The sequence below is a fragment of the Pithys albifrons genome, chromosome 2, assembly GCF_047495875.1.
Source record: "Pithys albifrons albifrons isolate INPA30051 chromosome 2, PitAlb_v1, whole genome shotgun sequence".
Lineage (NCBI taxonomy): Eukaryota > Metazoa > Chordata > Aves > Passeriformes > Thamnophilidae > Pithys > Pithys albifrons.
Genome location: NC_092459.1, coordinates 98,009,629 through 98,026,375, shown reverse-complemented (window position 1 = coordinate 98,026,375; position 16,747 = coordinate 98,009,629). Strand labels below are relative to the sequence as shown.

The 16,747-nt window shown below is 37.1% G+C and overlaps 1 protein-coding gene across 3 annotated transcripts in view; it reads left to right on the top strand.

The window, feature by feature from the left end:
* RAB3GAP2 (RAB3 GTPase activating non-catalytic protein subunit 2) overlaps window positions 1-16,747 on the top strand; it is a 46,810-nt gene that overhangs the window by 22,148 nt on the left and 7,915 nt on the right. For all 3 annotated transcript variants that reach the window (XM_071579054.1, XM_071579037.1, XM_071579045.1), the window contains exons 10-27: window positions 141-289; window positions 1,265-1,344; window positions 1,448-1,537; window positions 2,341-2,480; window positions 4,069-4,285; window positions 4,589-4,732; window positions 4,993-5,075; window positions 6,060-6,124; window positions 6,519-6,609; window positions 8,140-8,267; window positions 8,972-9,185; window positions 10,577-10,674; window positions 11,481-11,586; window positions 12,567-12,727; window positions 14,272-14,488; window positions 14,846-15,019; window positions 15,145-15,251; window positions 16,197-16,263. In XM_071579054.1, the coding sequence (XP_071435155.1) occupies window positions 141-289; window positions 1,265-1,344; window positions 1,448-1,537; window positions 2,341-2,480; window positions 4,069-4,285; window positions 4,589-4,732; window positions 4,993-5,075; window positions 6,060-6,124; window positions 6,519-6,609; window positions 8,140-8,267; window positions 8,972-9,185; window positions 10,577-10,674; window positions 11,481-11,586; window positions 12,567-12,727; window positions 14,272-14,488; window positions 14,846-15,019; window positions 15,145-15,251; window positions 16,197-16,263 (2,331 nt within the window). The remainder of the gene's footprint in view (window positions 1-140; window positions 290-1,264; window positions 1,345-1,447; window positions 1,538-2,340; window positions 2,481-4,068; window positions 4,286-4,588; window positions 4,733-4,992; window positions 5,076-6,059; window positions 6,125-6,518; window positions 6,610-8,139; window positions 8,268-8,971; window positions 9,186-10,576; window positions 10,675-11,480; window positions 11,587-12,566; window positions 12,728-14,271; window positions 14,489-14,845; window positions 15,020-15,144; window positions 15,252-16,196; window positions 16,264-16,747) is intronic.

Below are 16,747 nucleotides of genomic sequence, written 5' to 3'. Positions count from 1 at the left end.
TTTTTGTGGTTAAAGCTGCCTCTCGTCCCTTCCCTCTCAGTGTTGGCTGGTCAAGAAGACAGGAATATACTTAGGCTTCTGTAGTAATTGCATGCCTTTGTTCTGGAAGTATAAGACATTCACTTTAATGTTTTCGTTAGGCATCATGACACTGTGTCCTTTTGATCAAATGAAGACTGCCTCCAATATAGGAGGATATAATGCAGCCATAAAAAACAGCCCACCTGCTATGTCTCAGTATGTTACTGTTGGAGCCAATCCTTTCACTGGTTTCTTTTTTGCCCTGGAGGTATGTACTACAAAGCTGACTTGCTGAAACTTTGGCTAATTAATCCTTTTTTTTTCTGTATGAGTATTTCTGAAGTATTCTTAACATTCGTTTGATGCTGATGTCTCCCCTTCTTCTCGATCTTCTGAAACTGGAATGATTTGGAGTTGATGTGATAGTAATGTTTAGCACAGACTCCTGCTAATGAGAATTTTTTATTTTCTATCTTAAAATGAATGTAATAGTCAAGTAATGGAATTTTTAAAATGTTTTTATTTATTTTTATTTTTGCCAATTAAGTAACTTGAATTTTTTAAAAAAATTAGATTGATATTGTAAATATGCATCTTACAGATTTTTGGAGCTCTTTGGCCTTTGATCATGTACACACATGACCCGAGTATGCTGTAGTGATTTCATGTAGAAGAAAACTGAAATTTATGCTTAACCTGTAACACATTGACATCTTCTGTTGTATTGGAGGAAAAGGATGTCAATGTAATTGTGTCGTGCACATTCAGACCCTACTTATGTGCTGTCCTTATCAGGCTCAAAAGTTGATTGAAAATGCTAGAATTGGAATTCAGAATTTTGTATTTGCTTTTCCAATATGTTTATGAAAAAGCTGCTTACATTGATATTTGCAAGGTTGCCAAAGCCATACACCAGCTAACTCTCCATGATAAATCATACACAGGGTTTTTTTAACTTCTGTTGCAGACAAACATACTGGGCTACAAGTGACTTGCAGGAGGATTTTGAAATGGTAAAGAGATGTCAGAATGGCTTTTCTGGGGGCAATGAATTAAAATTTTGCAGAGTCTTAAAGCTATGCTTTCTGAGCTGAAAGTCCATAGGAGGCCTGAAAAACTATTCTGCAGTTGAGTTCAGTGTAAGAACTATTTCTTGGCTTTCTAAAGGCTTTGTTCCTTCATTCAGGGTGGCTCACAGCTGACTGTTTCTTGACTTTCTAAACACTTCATTCCTTTCTTTCAGGGTAGCTCACAGCCACTGTTGTCTCATGTTGCCTTAGCAGTTGCAAGTAAACTGACTTCAGCATTATTTAATGCTGCCAGGTAATAAAATAAATTTCTTTATTTTTCGGTAATAGCTACATAACAGCTTGAAGATTTTTAAGACCATTAGTGTAATTCTGCTTATGTGTTTTTCTGTTACAAGTGGCTGGCTTGGTTGGAAGAGTAAACATGAAGAAGAACCTGTCCAAAAACAGAAACCAAAAGTGGAACCAGCAACCCCACTGGCAGTGAGGTAAGTTCTATTATTTCACTCTCAGTTGCATTAGATCTCTTGTGGCTTTATGTATTTGAATTATTTTGAAAAGTGTATAATTTGTGAAAACGTTTATTTTTCTTGACTTTAAGCAATGATGATAGTTTGCAGGTCATTTGTTTTAGGCTTTGTTTCATTTCAGTTTATCATTCTGGACAAGTAGTTTCTCATATCTTTCACTTCCAGTGTGTGGGTTCATTCCTACTGTACAAGAACAGTGTGCGCAGTTTAATGACAGTACACAAATATCACTCCTGAAGCTTATCACCAAAGTGCTTCAAAGAAGCCTCATGAGGTCCTTGTTGCTTATGATAGTTTAAAGCCCCTCACAAAAAGTTGGAGGTGTCTTGTTGCCCTGTTGATTACAGACAGGAGAATAGGAAAGACAGGTTGTAAACTGAGGTTGTCAAGAAAGCTGATAAAATACTAGGTTAATTCCTGATGGCTCTACCTTGGGTTTTTTGAGTATTTTCAAGACTCTTCAGCAGTAAGAGAGGGCCTGTGAAAGAACCCAGTGCTCTGAAATCCTTGCCTGACAGGGCATGACAAGATGATCTCTTATCCTAGTTTCTGAACTTTGATTTTTCAGTAGGACTTAAACAGATCTGTAGTATATCCTGTTAGACAGCACGAGAACTTTTTTTCATAGTTTTCTCTTAATTTTACCCAAACCCTATGTTACCTTAAAAAAAGAAATCCTATCCTTATAAGAAAATCTGTGAACTATTTCTGAAGACAAAGAGGTATCTGGTGTTTCTGCTTGCTTATTACTGTTTTTTTAGGTTTGGACTTCCAGATTCCCGTCGCCATGGGGAAAGAATATGTCTTTCCCCATGTAACACTTTAGCAGCAGTAACAGATGAATTTGGAAGGGTTATTTTACTGGATGTTACAAGAGGACTTGCAGTTCGCATGTGGAAAGGTATGATAGTGTCTATCAGTATAGGAAATAATATCTTCAGAATACTGTGGATTTGTATGTTCCGACTTAGAATTTCAAGAATTTTAGTAGGTTGCTTTATTACATACCCAAGTCAGGTGTAATATAAGGTCTAATATAAAGTTCATAAGGGTATTATTCTAAATCCCTGGAATACTTACATGGTGCATAGTTAAAATCTGGCCTTTTTGGTTTGTATTATATAGATTTTTCTTATTTTTTTTCCTTCACAGACTGTTTCCCAAGAGAAAGCTTTTAACCTGACAAATTTTTTGGAAGAGCTTTAGCTCTATTCTCCAAGGTTCTTTTTCATGATAAGCTCTAGTGCCCTCTTTAATTCTGATGAGAAAATAAATATTTTGAAAATGAGTAAGAAGATACACAGCTTGTTAGATTGCACAAGAAGGGAGTCCTCAGTCTCTTCTGTATTGAGAGCTTTTCATAAAATAGAACAGATATTAAACTCTCCAATTTTAATTATGCCTAATGGCGCTGCAATTTTTATGAGATGGAAAGTAAGTTTTAAGAACAGGCAGAAAATCTCTGGCTCTTTTCCCTCTCTTCCACATAACCAGTTCAGAAAAGTAGTGGTCATGAATATAGTAGCTACTTCAGTGGTATGCTAACAGTGTAACAGCTGTAGTAATCATGTGTCCTGTGTGCACTTTTTGCCTGTTATAACCTACACTTTCTCATATTCACCTGGGGTTTTCTCTTCATTACTGAGAGCTTCATGTTATCTAGGTAGTACTGTTAAGAGTCCCAAGCTTTGTTTGATAGTTGGACACATTTCCAATTTTGTCAGCCTTTCCCCAGTGAGGCTATTGAGATGTAAAGTAGCTTTTTTTTAAGCAAAACTGTCTGCTGAATTGAGTGTTTTAGATCATACCTTTTCTCATTAATTGAGTTGCGAATACTTTTCAACCTTCTCAGTCTATGTTGCTATAAACTTGGCTTATACATTAATATTTCACTTGTGGTTTGAAGTCTTCAATTCTACTTGCTAAACCATTATATAGCTCAGTGATGTCATTATAACATCTCTACCTTTCTTATTTAGGAAGGCTTTTATGCAGGAGAGAGAGAGAAGATGAATATTTTTATTTAGATCCTAAAAAATGCATTTTAATGATGAAAACATATGAATAATAACTTATCCTATTTAATAAGTTATGCAAATTTCCTTCTTAAATATATTTTTGTTGTTTTGACACATGAGAAATCTTACTACAGAATTTAATTTTATTTTCTGAGAAGCTTTTGCGTTGGTTTAATGCTCAGAGTACAGACTTGATAAGTATTGGAATTTTTTATGGCTTCTCCATGAAGAGCTTGTTCCTCCCCAGAGCTTTGCAAGAGGCTGCATTCAGCTGCTCTCTCCTGGGTGCTGTTCTGAGTTAACAGAGCGCAGTTCTTGACAGGAGTCTGATTCCTGGCCAGAGTTACACAATTCAAAACAAAGTTTAAGATTACAGCTTACTGCAGAAACAGCACTAAAGTGGGTGGGGATGTGTACTAATCATGTATTAATTGCTGTACACTAATGAACTTCTTGTCTTCTTTTACCAAGGATATCGTGATGCAGAAGTTGGCTGGATACAGACTGTAGAGGACCTTCAGGAGAGGGAAACTGAGAAGATGGATTCTTCTCCTTTTGGAAATGCACAGGGTCCAAGCAGGGTAGCTCAGTTCCTGGTGATCTATGCTCCGAGGAGAGGCATTCTGGAAGTGTGGAGCACGCAGCAAGGGCCTCGAGTTGGAGCCTTCAATGTGGGGAAATATTGTAGGTAAGAAACAGGTAGCAAGCTGTGCTGCTGCAATAAAGTAATGTGTGGATAGTGGTAAAAGTGCCAGTGGTGTTGGCAAGCACTTTTTATGCTGCCCACAGTGTTTCTACTGAATACAGTTTGTTGTTGTTTTATAAAAGGGAACTTTATCATATTTCATCACTCTGCAGTCTTTCCTGATAAAAGTGATTAGGCATTCTTAAATCTTAGCTTTATAGTCTTGTTACCTTTTTATTAAGTATGTGGAAAGGGAGATTGATAATTTTCTTCTTCTCTTTAAAGGCCGTTTTCTGTTGGTTTCAGGTTGCTGTATCCTGGTTATAAAATAATGGGTCTAAACAATGTGACCAGTCAGGGTTGGCAACCCCAGACTTACCAGATATGCCTTGTTGATCCAGTCTCTGGAAGTGTAAAAACTGTCCATGTACCTTTCCATTTAGCATTGAGGTAAGAACTTTCTGTGCCTCATATAACTAAATTCATTTCATTATTGGTTTTGGAAACAGTATTTTATCGAGAGAGAGCAATTCTGCTGTTCTTTTTCAAGCTGAATCCTACTCAATAGTCTCATGGGGTTTTGTGCATTAACTTGATTTTCATTAATGTGATGTAACCTTAAAATGACATGAATAATTAAAAAAAATGAGTTGTTTTAATCATTCCCTTTCATTCTCTTCACTCATACAATTAAAATTCTTTTCCTTTAGTGATAAAAAGAGTGAGCGAGCAAAGGATATGCATCTAGTGAAGAAATTAAATGCTTTACTCAAAGCTAAAACCTCAGATCCAGGTGGGTTCTTTTTTATAGTTTCTTAAGATTGTATGTTATCAAATGCTTCATGTCTTATCTGGCCTGTAAGTGTACAAACACAAGTGGGGTTCTGGTGCATTCTGACAGCTGTATGTTCTGTGAGCTACGACCTTCAGGTACCTTGCTTTGTGTGGGGTTTTTGTTGTTTTTGCTTTTTTTGGTTGGTTGGGTTTTTTGTTGTTTGTTTTTTTGGTTTGTTTTATGTTTGTTTAAATAAGCTGCTAGATGAAATTTTTCTCATAAACCTTGTGTGCCATGTAAATCTTATGCCATGAATAAACACTACTTTGAGTGCTTGCATAAAACGTGGTGTATTTCCAATCCATCATTCATTGTAGTTTAGTTCAACATTTGAATCTAGATGTCCTTCCTCTGAGTAATGTCCTTTCTTACAAAAGACACAGGGCAGTCCCATGGTGTAAAGGAGAGCACTCTGGACTCTGAATCCCAAGGTCCTGAGTTCGAGTCTCAGTGGGGACCGCCCCCTGACAGTTTAATGCCTCCCTGCCATCCCATCCCATCAGATCTTGGATGCTGAGCAGGGTCAGCCCCGGTTAGTACTGGGTGCTGTGACAGTCCTGAGGACTTCCCTGTCACTGTCCAAGCTCACTTGACCGTGGCAAATGGACCTTAGGACTTAAACAGTGGGGCCAGTTTTGCACACGCTGTGCCTCACCTAAAAAAGTCACTGCACAGGCTGGAAGGGCACCCACGTGGGAAGAGCCCTTCCCAAATCTTCGTTTATGAAGTATGGCCATACAAAAGACAGCTTTGGAGTAAGAGATGTCACCGAGCTGTTATTTTGTTTTATTTTCCCCAAGCTTATTTTGTCACTTCTGTAATAGTGTCTTCATCTTGACAGAGTAAAGCCATGTGCACCTTAACTGTGGTACAGGTTGACTTGCTCTTCATAAGGCATTTGAGAAATAAGAATTGAAGTTGTGATTGTGTCTTTGTTTACAGGTTTAATTGAAGCTGAAGCAAAGGAATTAATACTTGATATCAAATACCCTGCTACAAAAAAACAGGTGAACATTGAGAAGCCACTATACTTTAACATTAGAAAAAATACTCCATTATCAGATTAGAGTCTTAAATCTTTTTAAATTTTTCAAAATATTTTTACCCTAAAGTTAGTTAAGGTAAATAATTGAGTTATTTTGGGGGTTTGTTGGTTTTTTGCAACATATTGACTGTAATTAATTTTGACTTGTGACTTCCCCAAGGTATCTTCCATGATAAAAGTCAAAATAATAAAAATAGAGCAGATCTTTCTGTAGGAAGAAATTATGCTACAAGTTATTATGTGTGAGGGCAAAATAGAGATGAACAATTATGATCCAAGCTATTGTTGGCTTAATTTATATGTTTTTACAGTAAAAGTAAGAAAATGTTTAATTCTGTTGAATGTCTGCTTAACAGGCTTTGGAAAGTATATTGACAAGTGAACGTGTACCACTTTCATCTCTCACAAACATCACTCAGACATTAATGGATAATTTAAAAAAACAGGGTAGGTGGATATTTATTTTGCAAAATCTGGAGAGGCATTTGCACTTTGTCTGCAGTGCTGTAAGACTATTGTCTTTTTTGCTGCTGGATATCTGAGGGTGTTGCTTTTACATGTCTTTTTTGATGCAGACTGCAAATATCTTGCTATTAAGTATGCTTTGCTGTGCTTGCTGTGTGCCTCGTAACTTGTGATTATATTTTTAAAAAACCAACCCAACAGCAGCTGGGCTGGGTACATGCATCCAGTCAAGGCATCCTTCAGAAAGAAGCTTTCATAGGCTTTTGCCTATAGATGTTTTAATTTACTCTCTCTCCAAGGAAGGAAGGAAGGAAGGAAGAATTTGATTGCTTGGATCTGTGAATTTTAATGCGCTGGAAGGACAGTATCCTTATCACTGAGAATCTGAGCTGTGACCACATGCCTAGCAACTGTGCTCAAGTCTTCCAAATACTTCATGTTTTGCTAGAGATTTCAAAGCCTATGTATCAGGAAATGGCATTACCAATTCAAAATCTTGCTGCTGAAAGTCTGCAAGATTGTTTCTTTGAAATTATACATTTGGTTCCTTCTAAATTGGGTGCTGGTGCTTGAGGTGACCCCATTTTGGAGAAGCATGTTCCTGCCACTTCTTTGTTTATGCTGGAACTTTTCAGCAGTAGAGGCCTGCTGTGCTTTTGTTTGCTGTTATCACTGGATTCATATTGACTGGTTAGAAGATGAGTCTTTAGCCATAGGAATCAAGATGTCCCTACCATTGTTGTGCACAAGACTTGAATGAACCATTTGTCCCTTCTCTTGTCTCAGTGAGACTGTGACAATGTCTTTTTGTAGTTTCAGCCCCCTGAAGAAAAATCACGTTTAGAAGCAGTTTCTGGTGAAAGTGATATATTCAGAGCTATCTTTTTTATAGAAAGTTCCTTTTAGGATCTATATAAAATGCTTTCTTTTAAGTAAATTTTTAATATGGAACAGAGATGTTTTTTGACATTGTGTTGACGTTAGTTTCCTATATTCTGCTTGCTTTAATTCTTATTGGACTTTGAATGTCAATAGACAATGAAATTTCTGAGACAGAAATTGTAAAAATACAGAAGTATCTTGCTGAGATGAAATTTAATTCATATCAATGGATACCTAAATTTCTTCAGATGCAAGAAATATACTTACAATGTTGGCAGAATGAATAAAAGTTTGTAGTTTGTTATTCTTAATAAAAGAAAATAAGAACTGTGTTTCAATTTTTGACAGTCTCTGGTATGGCCTTAAACCAGGAAAAGGCATTAGATTTAACTTTGTTCAGTTCCACATTATCAGCCTCCTTCAGTTTAAAAATGAGCCTGATACCTTTCTCGAATATCTTTTGTGAAAGTAATTCTTGTTTTATAATGCTGTGAACTGATGTCATCATTGCAAGCAGCAGTGCATCAGAAAATTACACTGACAGACAGAAATCCTCCACTTCTCAGCATGTTTCACTATTCCAGTTCAAATGTAATATTTAAGTTCAAATGTAATTTTATTCCTCCTCAGAGCTGGAGTGTGTGGATGAAGGACTATTGCAGTTCTGCGCAAACAAGTTAAAGCTGTTACATCTTTATGAACTAGTTAGCAAACTAAATTCCCAAAGCATACAAAAAGACACTTCACCTTCAGATAATGTAAGTGAATTGAAAATTCAGTTGTCTTATAAAATGAAGTGATGATTTAAGCATAAAAATGCATTTTCAAGGCCTTGGATAAAATAAGTAGGTAAGCAAGTTACCCATTTTTGTGGCCTGGAACTTTTAGTGAAATAACTGTTTATAATACCTTCACCATCATACAAATGTCTAGTAATTCACCTACCTAGTATTCTTTAGAAGCCACATAAAGTTAAAATAGAAATGGAAGTAGAACCAGGGCCTCCTGTTTTATGTCCTTTATCCAAAGTACATAGTGTATTCTTGGTTTTAGAGGGATATTCTGAGTCCAGTAGAAGTTAAAAATGTTGATATTTGGTTTTGTAGCAGCATAATTTGGCTTGCTTTTTATTTAATTTGTAAAGATGCTTATACATTTATAAAAGCCATATGGGTACTATATAGGCTTGTTTGCCTGATGGGTGGTTTTTACTATGAGCAGGATCTGAAAATGGGAGATATACCTGTTCTAGTCCTTTCAAAGGAAGCTACACAAGGTCTTCATTTGAGCTATGTGAATAACTGTTTTGAAAATTATTTTGGACCTTTTTTAAGACATTTTCAGTATTTAATATGAAGTATTTTGACTCTTCACTTTTTTTTTTAGTTTTTACCATGTTTTGAAAACCATCCATTTGTATTAAGTCTTGTGATGTGGGATTCTTTTGGCTTTTACTTTTAAGGACTTGGCTAAACTGCTTCGACTTGAAGAAAAAGATTTTCATAGGCTTGAAACTTTACTGGAGAACTACAAGAAAGAAAATACTGAAACGACTGTTCAGTTTTCCGATGAGAAGGATGATGTATTGTCTGTGAAAAGGTTCCTAGAATATTTGGAGTATGAAAAGGATGTGATTAATGTGAAAAATATGGAAGATGGAGAATATGTGGCTTTAGGTAAGCGCTATTGAGCTGTTTGTCAAATTACTCTGATTAAGATGCTATAAATAACTTAGCCTTAATTTGGGGCATTAGCAGCCTGTCTTGCCTTGACATGGTGTGTAATAGTGTCTGGCACTTTGCCATGAAATCCAGAGACCTTGACTTCCTGTTGAGGTTACTGAATAGTGTTGAACAAAATAATTGTAATTCGCCTGGAGAAGGGGACCGTGAAGGAAGGTGTTTCCACCCAGATCGGCTCTTGGAGGGGCAAAAGTGTAATTGCGAATCACTTCCACTGGGTGTCCCCTGAGAGACAGAGATGGCAGCGATGCTGAGGACAAATACCGGATCAGTGTCACGACCGCAGATCGTATGGTATCATGAGCAGGCATTAGGAAGTACAGCACGATAACTGGAACCCAGGCCCGTGAAGTGGCAAACAGCACAGCAGGGAACTTGTTCAGCAATTAACATGCTATATAAAACAACTCTGAGAGCAAATACATCAGTATTGTGACTATTACACTAATATGGTGAATGCTCTTTATTTTAACATGCTCTGGTCAGATCTGTCACTATCTCAACCCCTTGTGCCCCTCGTTTGGCATCAGGAAAGGCTGTTGTGGTTTAACTTGGCAGACAGGTGAACACCACGCAGCTTCTTCCTCACTCTCCCCTTTCGTCCTGCAGTAGGAGGAAGGAGAGAATCAGGAAAAATCCCAAGAAGCAAAATGGGCTGAGGTAAAGACAGTGTAATAGGAGAAAAAAAAAAGGAAGGGAAAATAATTGTAATAATAACAGTATCAAAGCAAGTGATTCACAATGCTCACCACCTGCTGACCAATACCTAGGAGCCTCCAGCCAGCTTTTCACCTAGTTTATGTACTTAAAGTGATGTGATATGGTATGGAATATCCTTGTGGCCAGTTTGGCCTCCTGTTCTGGCTCTGTCTCCTCCCACGGGTTGGTGCTCCCCAACCTACTCACTGGAGCGGTGGTGTCAGAAGCTGGAAAGTCCTTGACTAAGTATAAACAGTGCTTAACAACAGCCGAACCATCAGTGTGTTAGCAACATTGTTCTCGTCTTAAATCCAAAATAGCACTATACTAACTCCTAGTAGGAAAATCAGCTCCATTCCAGCTGAAACCAGGACATCCAAGCAGTACAATAACCTTTGTTTTGTTGTAAATCCTACTGCTACAGGAGTCACAGAAAATGGAACACTTACATCCTTTGTAATGAACCTTCTTATCCACTAAGGGTAAATCCATCAGGGCATCCTGCATGTAACAGTCCTTTGTATTACACTCTGTTACCTGATCAATAGATTATCTTTCATATAAGTGTATGGGGATGGGATGTGGCTTTAGATGCCATTCATAATGTCAACTAATTTTTGCTTCAGGCCGCTTTTTCTTCTGGAAGTGTTTGTGTGGGGAGAGTTCCACAGAGGAAATGTGTGATGCATTGGAATCAGCAGGGTTTAGTCCACAGACTTTGTTGGTAAGATATTTATTACATGATTGAAAACTTTTAGTATTGTGAAATCAAAACATTGAAAAGAAAAAATTTTGGATATTGACTGTTGGATTAATGTTGTATTCAGGCTGAGTTCAAATACTCCCTCATTCAGTTCTTTAGTTGCTCATATTTGCATTTTCCAGGTAAGAGAGATCAAAGGGAAAAAAGAAAATACTGCCATAGAAAATGTGGGTATTCTAGTGGGAGTATCTAGAATATGCATTTAGGACTACAGGTATTACAAAATTTTGCTGAACATTTCTTCTACAAAGAAGCAAAAATTATGGGATTAGTTAATTTCAGGGATTAATACATTCATTAGAATTCCTTTTTGCAAGCAAACAAGGAAGTTTTCAAGAAAAGTAAATTTTTCAGAATCACTAGTAGTGTTCAGACAATCATCATTATCTTCCATCTACTTGTAATTATAATCTTATGCTACTTTATTTCCATCCACTACATAATGATGGAAATGTGTATTTCAGTCTTATTTGCCCATGTTAAGGTTTTCAGCTGTAATATTAATAACTGCTGTTTGTCAAGTTGAGCCTTTAAAAGAGGGTGTTTTTTAGGATATCTTTCTAAATTAAAGCTAGAGACAGTATTGTTTAATTTCAAAATCTGTCATAGTGTCCCTTATGCAGTGTATTTTTAACTTTCTGTTTTCATGGGTGTAGTATTTCTTCTCTGTGACACAAAATTTATTTGAAGAAAGTGTTTGCAATAGGTATATTTTGATATTAGACTTTTATTCTATTTCTTTAATTCTATGTTCTCTTTTCTTACAGTCACTCCTCCTCAATTTATGGCTTTCCAAGGAAAAAGATATTCTAGACAAACCAGATTCTGTCAGTTGCCTTCACACTATGCTGTCACTTCTGAGCAAAATGAAAGGTGAGGTGTACATTTCGAATACTTAACTACAATTGTTACTATTATTATTAGAAATTTTCTTCTCTGACTGGCCTCTATTATCACTTAGGCTTTTTCCCCCTCGCAAATTGTGTAACAGAACTAAGTGCTGCATGTTTATGGATTAACTATAAATACAATAAAAATCTGAGGAGTGTCACAGTTAAAGGCCTGTTTCATGCCTTGTGTTTTCACTCAACACTAAGTTGACACAACTCCTATTTGGCACCAAGGGTGTCTGTCCAGCTCACTTTCCTCACGGTTTTTTGGATGTATAGTCCTGCCTCTAGTTTCTGCTGTCTGACTCTCAGCCATCCTTGAGACAGTGTTGTTCTGGCAGCATTTGTGTATTAAACATCTCTGTAACTTGAGGAATACTCTATAAAGTCAGTTTGCCATTACTGGGAGTAGGTTGTATATATGAATAAATACTGATTGTCCTACTTCACACAGAGCTCCTGTGGGTAAGTCTGTGTCAGGTTCCCTTATAGATACTTCACTATACAGCACCACTATCAGCTTGAAGCTGGAAGCATGAGTAAGCTGCTGCTGCTGTCTGAGTACATTAATGCTGCTGAACATGAGGTAGTCTGAAGAGAGACAGCTTGAGTGCATTGAATGTGGCATCTTGAAATCACAGAAAAGCTGTCTGCATTGTGCAATGTCATTTGTAATATTCCTTAGATCTACTAAGCATACAGCAGATTTGCTACCTAGTGATCTAGAGCTCTTGTCTGTTCCCTACAAATAAATTTTGGAGAATGAGTAATTTGCTTTCTATTTTAAATTTGAATTACAATGTAGAAACTGTGTGTACATATATAAAAATGATAATGTAGAGTAATTGGAAATTGCTCCTAATACAAGCTGTATGAAAAGCTACTGGTTTCAGGGTTGATTGCTACCGTAGTAGTTTCAACACCTGATGATCCAGTTGTCTCCTGCTCTTCTGTTCCCTTCAGTCGCTATAGATGAGTCATGGGACACCCAGTCAGTGTCCCCCTGGTGGCAGCAAATGCGCACGGCGTGTGTTCAGTCAGAAAATAACGCAGCTGCCTTACTCTCTGCTCATGTTGGACACTCTGTAACAGCACAGATAATCGACAGTGTGACAGAGAAAAAGGTAAGTCGACTGGCACCTTCCCCTTCTATTTTATTTAATGTATCAGTTCTGTGCAAATTGTTGTCTTTGTAATAGAACATCCTCAGCATTCATTTGTCACACTAATGGGGTGGTCCCGTGATGTAATGGAGAGCACTCTGGACTGTGAATCCCAAGGTCCTGAGTTCGAGTCTCCGTGGGGACCGTCCCCCGGCAGTTCAATGCCTCCCTGCCATCCCATCCCATCAGATCTCGGATGCTGAGCAGGGTCAGCCCCGGTTAGTACCAGATGCTGTGACAGTCCCGAGGACTTCACTGTCACTGTCTAATCTCACTCGGCCGTGGCAAATGGACCTCAGGACTTAAACGGTGGGGCCAGTTCTGTGCACGCTGTGCCTCACCTGAAAATCCACTGTGCAGGCTGGAAGGGCACGCACGTGGGGAGAGCCCTTCCCAAAACTGCATTCACAAAGTCTGGCCATACACATACACACAATGTAGGCATAAGTGTGCCATCCTGCAAGCCTGAAATGTGCATGTGAATGTGAATAAGATTATGCTGAGGTGAATTAATGATATATCAAAATCACTTACTAAACATATTTAAATATGTGATGGGAACTGTACACTGATGTTTTTCTCTTGATAGCAAGTGATGTTGACAATCTTAAAGCCTATACAGCTTCCACATAAACTGAGGTGCTCTGAACTTCGGGTGGTAACCCCATTTTAACATAGGTGCAATTTATTTTTTTAAGCATGCTGTTGAATTTTTGTAGGACTTCTATTACTATCCCTTCTTAAAGTGATGGGTGTTTGGTTTTCTTGGCAATAAATATCTTCACAAAATTGTGATTAAAACTGTGAAACTGCACAGCACTGCAATTCAAGATGGAAAATGTTACTCCATTTCTAAATGGTATTAGGCATATATGTGTTTTACTGTTTGTCTTAACAGATTAGATGGGGTTTAGGTGATGTTTAGTATTGTAAATAGAACCATGGTTTGATTTGGAAGAGACCTTGAAGATCAGTTGGTTCAAACCCCAGTGCTGTGGGTGGGGACACCTTTCACAAGCCCAGGTTGCTCAGAGCCCCATCCAACCTGGCCTCAAACACTTCCAGGAAGGGACATACACAGCTTCGCTGGGCAACCTGTGCCAAGGCCTCACCACCCTCACAATGAAGACTTTTTAACATGGTAGGACATGGAAATATACATGGATTATTCCTACATGTAGTTAAAGGTGTATAGTGTGGAGAATTTAAATATTTTTGAAGGGATTCTATGCCACTTTTGAACTAAATATGAAATTAAAAAAAGAACTCTAAGATGCTATTTTTGGGGGTTTTATTTTCTTAAGCTTTAATTTAAGAATCTGTGCCTCATGTGAGCAGTGTGGGATATTAATTGATCTTTCCATAGCAGTTAATGCATATTTTGAACTAAAGTGTTCTTTAAACTGCAGTAACTCTTGAGCTATAGCTTTCAATTATGTATTTTTATAAACAAAACTGTGCAGCTTTAAGTGAACTGACCTAAATCAGTTTGTGTGTTCTGTTAGTTTTCCCAAATAACTGTAGGTTCAGATACAGAATCCTGGGAAGCACTTTCCCTTGATACTGAGTATTGGAAACTTCTGCTGAAACAGTTAGAGGATTGTCTGATACTACAAACACTCCTGCACAGCAAAGTCACCAAAAGGACTAAAAGAGTTTCATCACTCCAGACTGAGCCTTTGGGCAGGCTGTCTGTAAAGAAATTGCTTGAAGCTGGAAAAGGTACATTTTTTTCTCTTGGAGAGATTGTTGATTGTCTTTCTAATAGATTTCTGAACTATGCTTACCTATTTCATAAGGTAAACTACACTGGAAATCGTTCTCCTGGATACCATTCTTAATTACAAAAACAATGCTAATTATGTTGAGTAATGCTTTAAAGTTGTAAAAATATTTCTGTGACGACTGCATTGTAAGCCTCTATTCAGCTGATTAGGAAGTTTTTTAATTGGTGGAGTTATTTCTTTGTAATTAATAGTAGTTAAAACTCTTGTGGTTTTTCTTGTCCTAGATTCTGAACCATAAATAATCTGCAATGCATTGACTATACCTCGTACTTTTTTTTTTTCAATATCTTAGGAGGTATTGCAGACACTGTAGCAAAGTGGGTTTTCAAGCAAGGCTTCAGTCCTCTTGTACTGAATTTGGCCCAATACAAGAACAATACAGATAGTACTGAAGAATCTGTAGAAATGCATAATAATTTCTTTCTTGAGGAACCAGAAGCAGATGCAGGCTTGGAAACAATCCTAGGTAAGAAAAAGAACATGAGTTTTTTAAATTACAAATGTCTGCAGAGATATTTTAGTTGCTGCTGTTGTACCAGAAATTATAGTGGAAAGAGGTTTTTCTTCTAACTTTAGATTTTCTTTTTCTAGAGCTGCTGCAACTTGCATATCAGCAATTTCCCTGTAGTCTTGAAGTGGATGTACTCCATGCACATTGCTCTTGGGAATATGTAGTGCAGTGGAATAAGGACCCAGAGGTAAGAGAATTTCATTTGCAGGGAGTAATGATTGAGATCAACTCGATAGAAGCAGTTTCACAAGTTTGTAATAGTTCATAAAAGTATTAATTGCAAAGACTTGACTAGTTATGATTTTTCTGATGTAAGGGGCAACCAGAGAAAATGAATGTAGGTGCTGAGGCTGAGTGGAACCTCACAATGCCAGGGCTACACCTTTTCTAGCTATCAGAATCTCTAAAGTGGAAGTGTGGAAACTGGGTTCAAGTAAGCAGCTTGAAAAAGGGGTTTGACTGTATTTTGTGCAACCATGGAACAGTGTAAGTACTACAAAATAGTGGTGAACCTTTTCTTGATTCTAGATGTGCTAAAACAGATCACAGAATACTAAATTTGTTAGACTAGAATCCACTCTATTTATGAAGGAAAGAGGGATTTCTTGAATGTTCTTGGATTCCCTGGCCAGTGCTGGGAGTTGTCATAAAATAAAAATTTTTCTTCTTTTCCACTGCTGTCCTATAGTTTCTCTAATGGGAAATGTTGTCCTAAGTTCAGATGATACTAAAACTGAAATTTGCACTCCTTAGATCTGTGCAACTTAACTTGCTGTAGAATAGAACTTTCTCCATCATAATAAAATCGAGTGAAAAACAATCTATCAGAAGTGGATTTTTTTATTTCAAAAATTACTATAGTCAGCGAAGGAGCCTTTCAGCAATGAGTATATTAGCTGTACATATACTAAAAAAACCCCGCTCAAATTACTGAAACAAACTTTTCCACGTGTATGTGTGAGTTTGTCAGACACTGGTACAGAAGGTTGCATTATCAGAAAAAGTTGCAAGTTTTATAATTGTCAAAATAGGAGCTTTAAGATAATCTACTCAGACCCTTTAAGAATTAATAATTTACATTTTAAACAAGTTTTGAATAATATAGTAACTTGTTCTTTTTTTTTTACATAAGGAAGCATGTTTTCTTAGTAGGTCTATAGATCATCTAAGATGCATCATTAATGCTCACGTTCAGCATGGTAAGTACAAAGTCTTTATTAAAAATTGCTTTTGTTGAAACTGTAAAACAACAGAATGGGTGTTTGTTGACTAGAGTGAATGTATGCAGTTCATAGCAGTGATGGCCATTGTGTCTTAAAAAACAAACACCCCAGAACTTTATGCTGACAGTCAAGCTTTTGTTTTTCACGGTAAAACTGAGTTTCCACCAGAACTGTGAAAATAAGTAGGTTAGAAAAAAGCAATGTGTTTAACTAAAAACATTTTAAAATTGCTCTGAAAGGATTTTTTTCTTGTATTTAAATATTGGAACATGTCAGTTGCAGTCAATTACTTTTCATGCATTTTTGACACCCTATTTAAATGAATGCGATAACCATTTTCTTTAACCCAGTCTCAATAATAATATATTTTTAGCCAATGATTCATTGCACTTGTGACTGTATTTGCTCACCAGGCAGTCTTCTCTTGAGAAACATAAATTCCAGGTATAAAGCAGTGAGA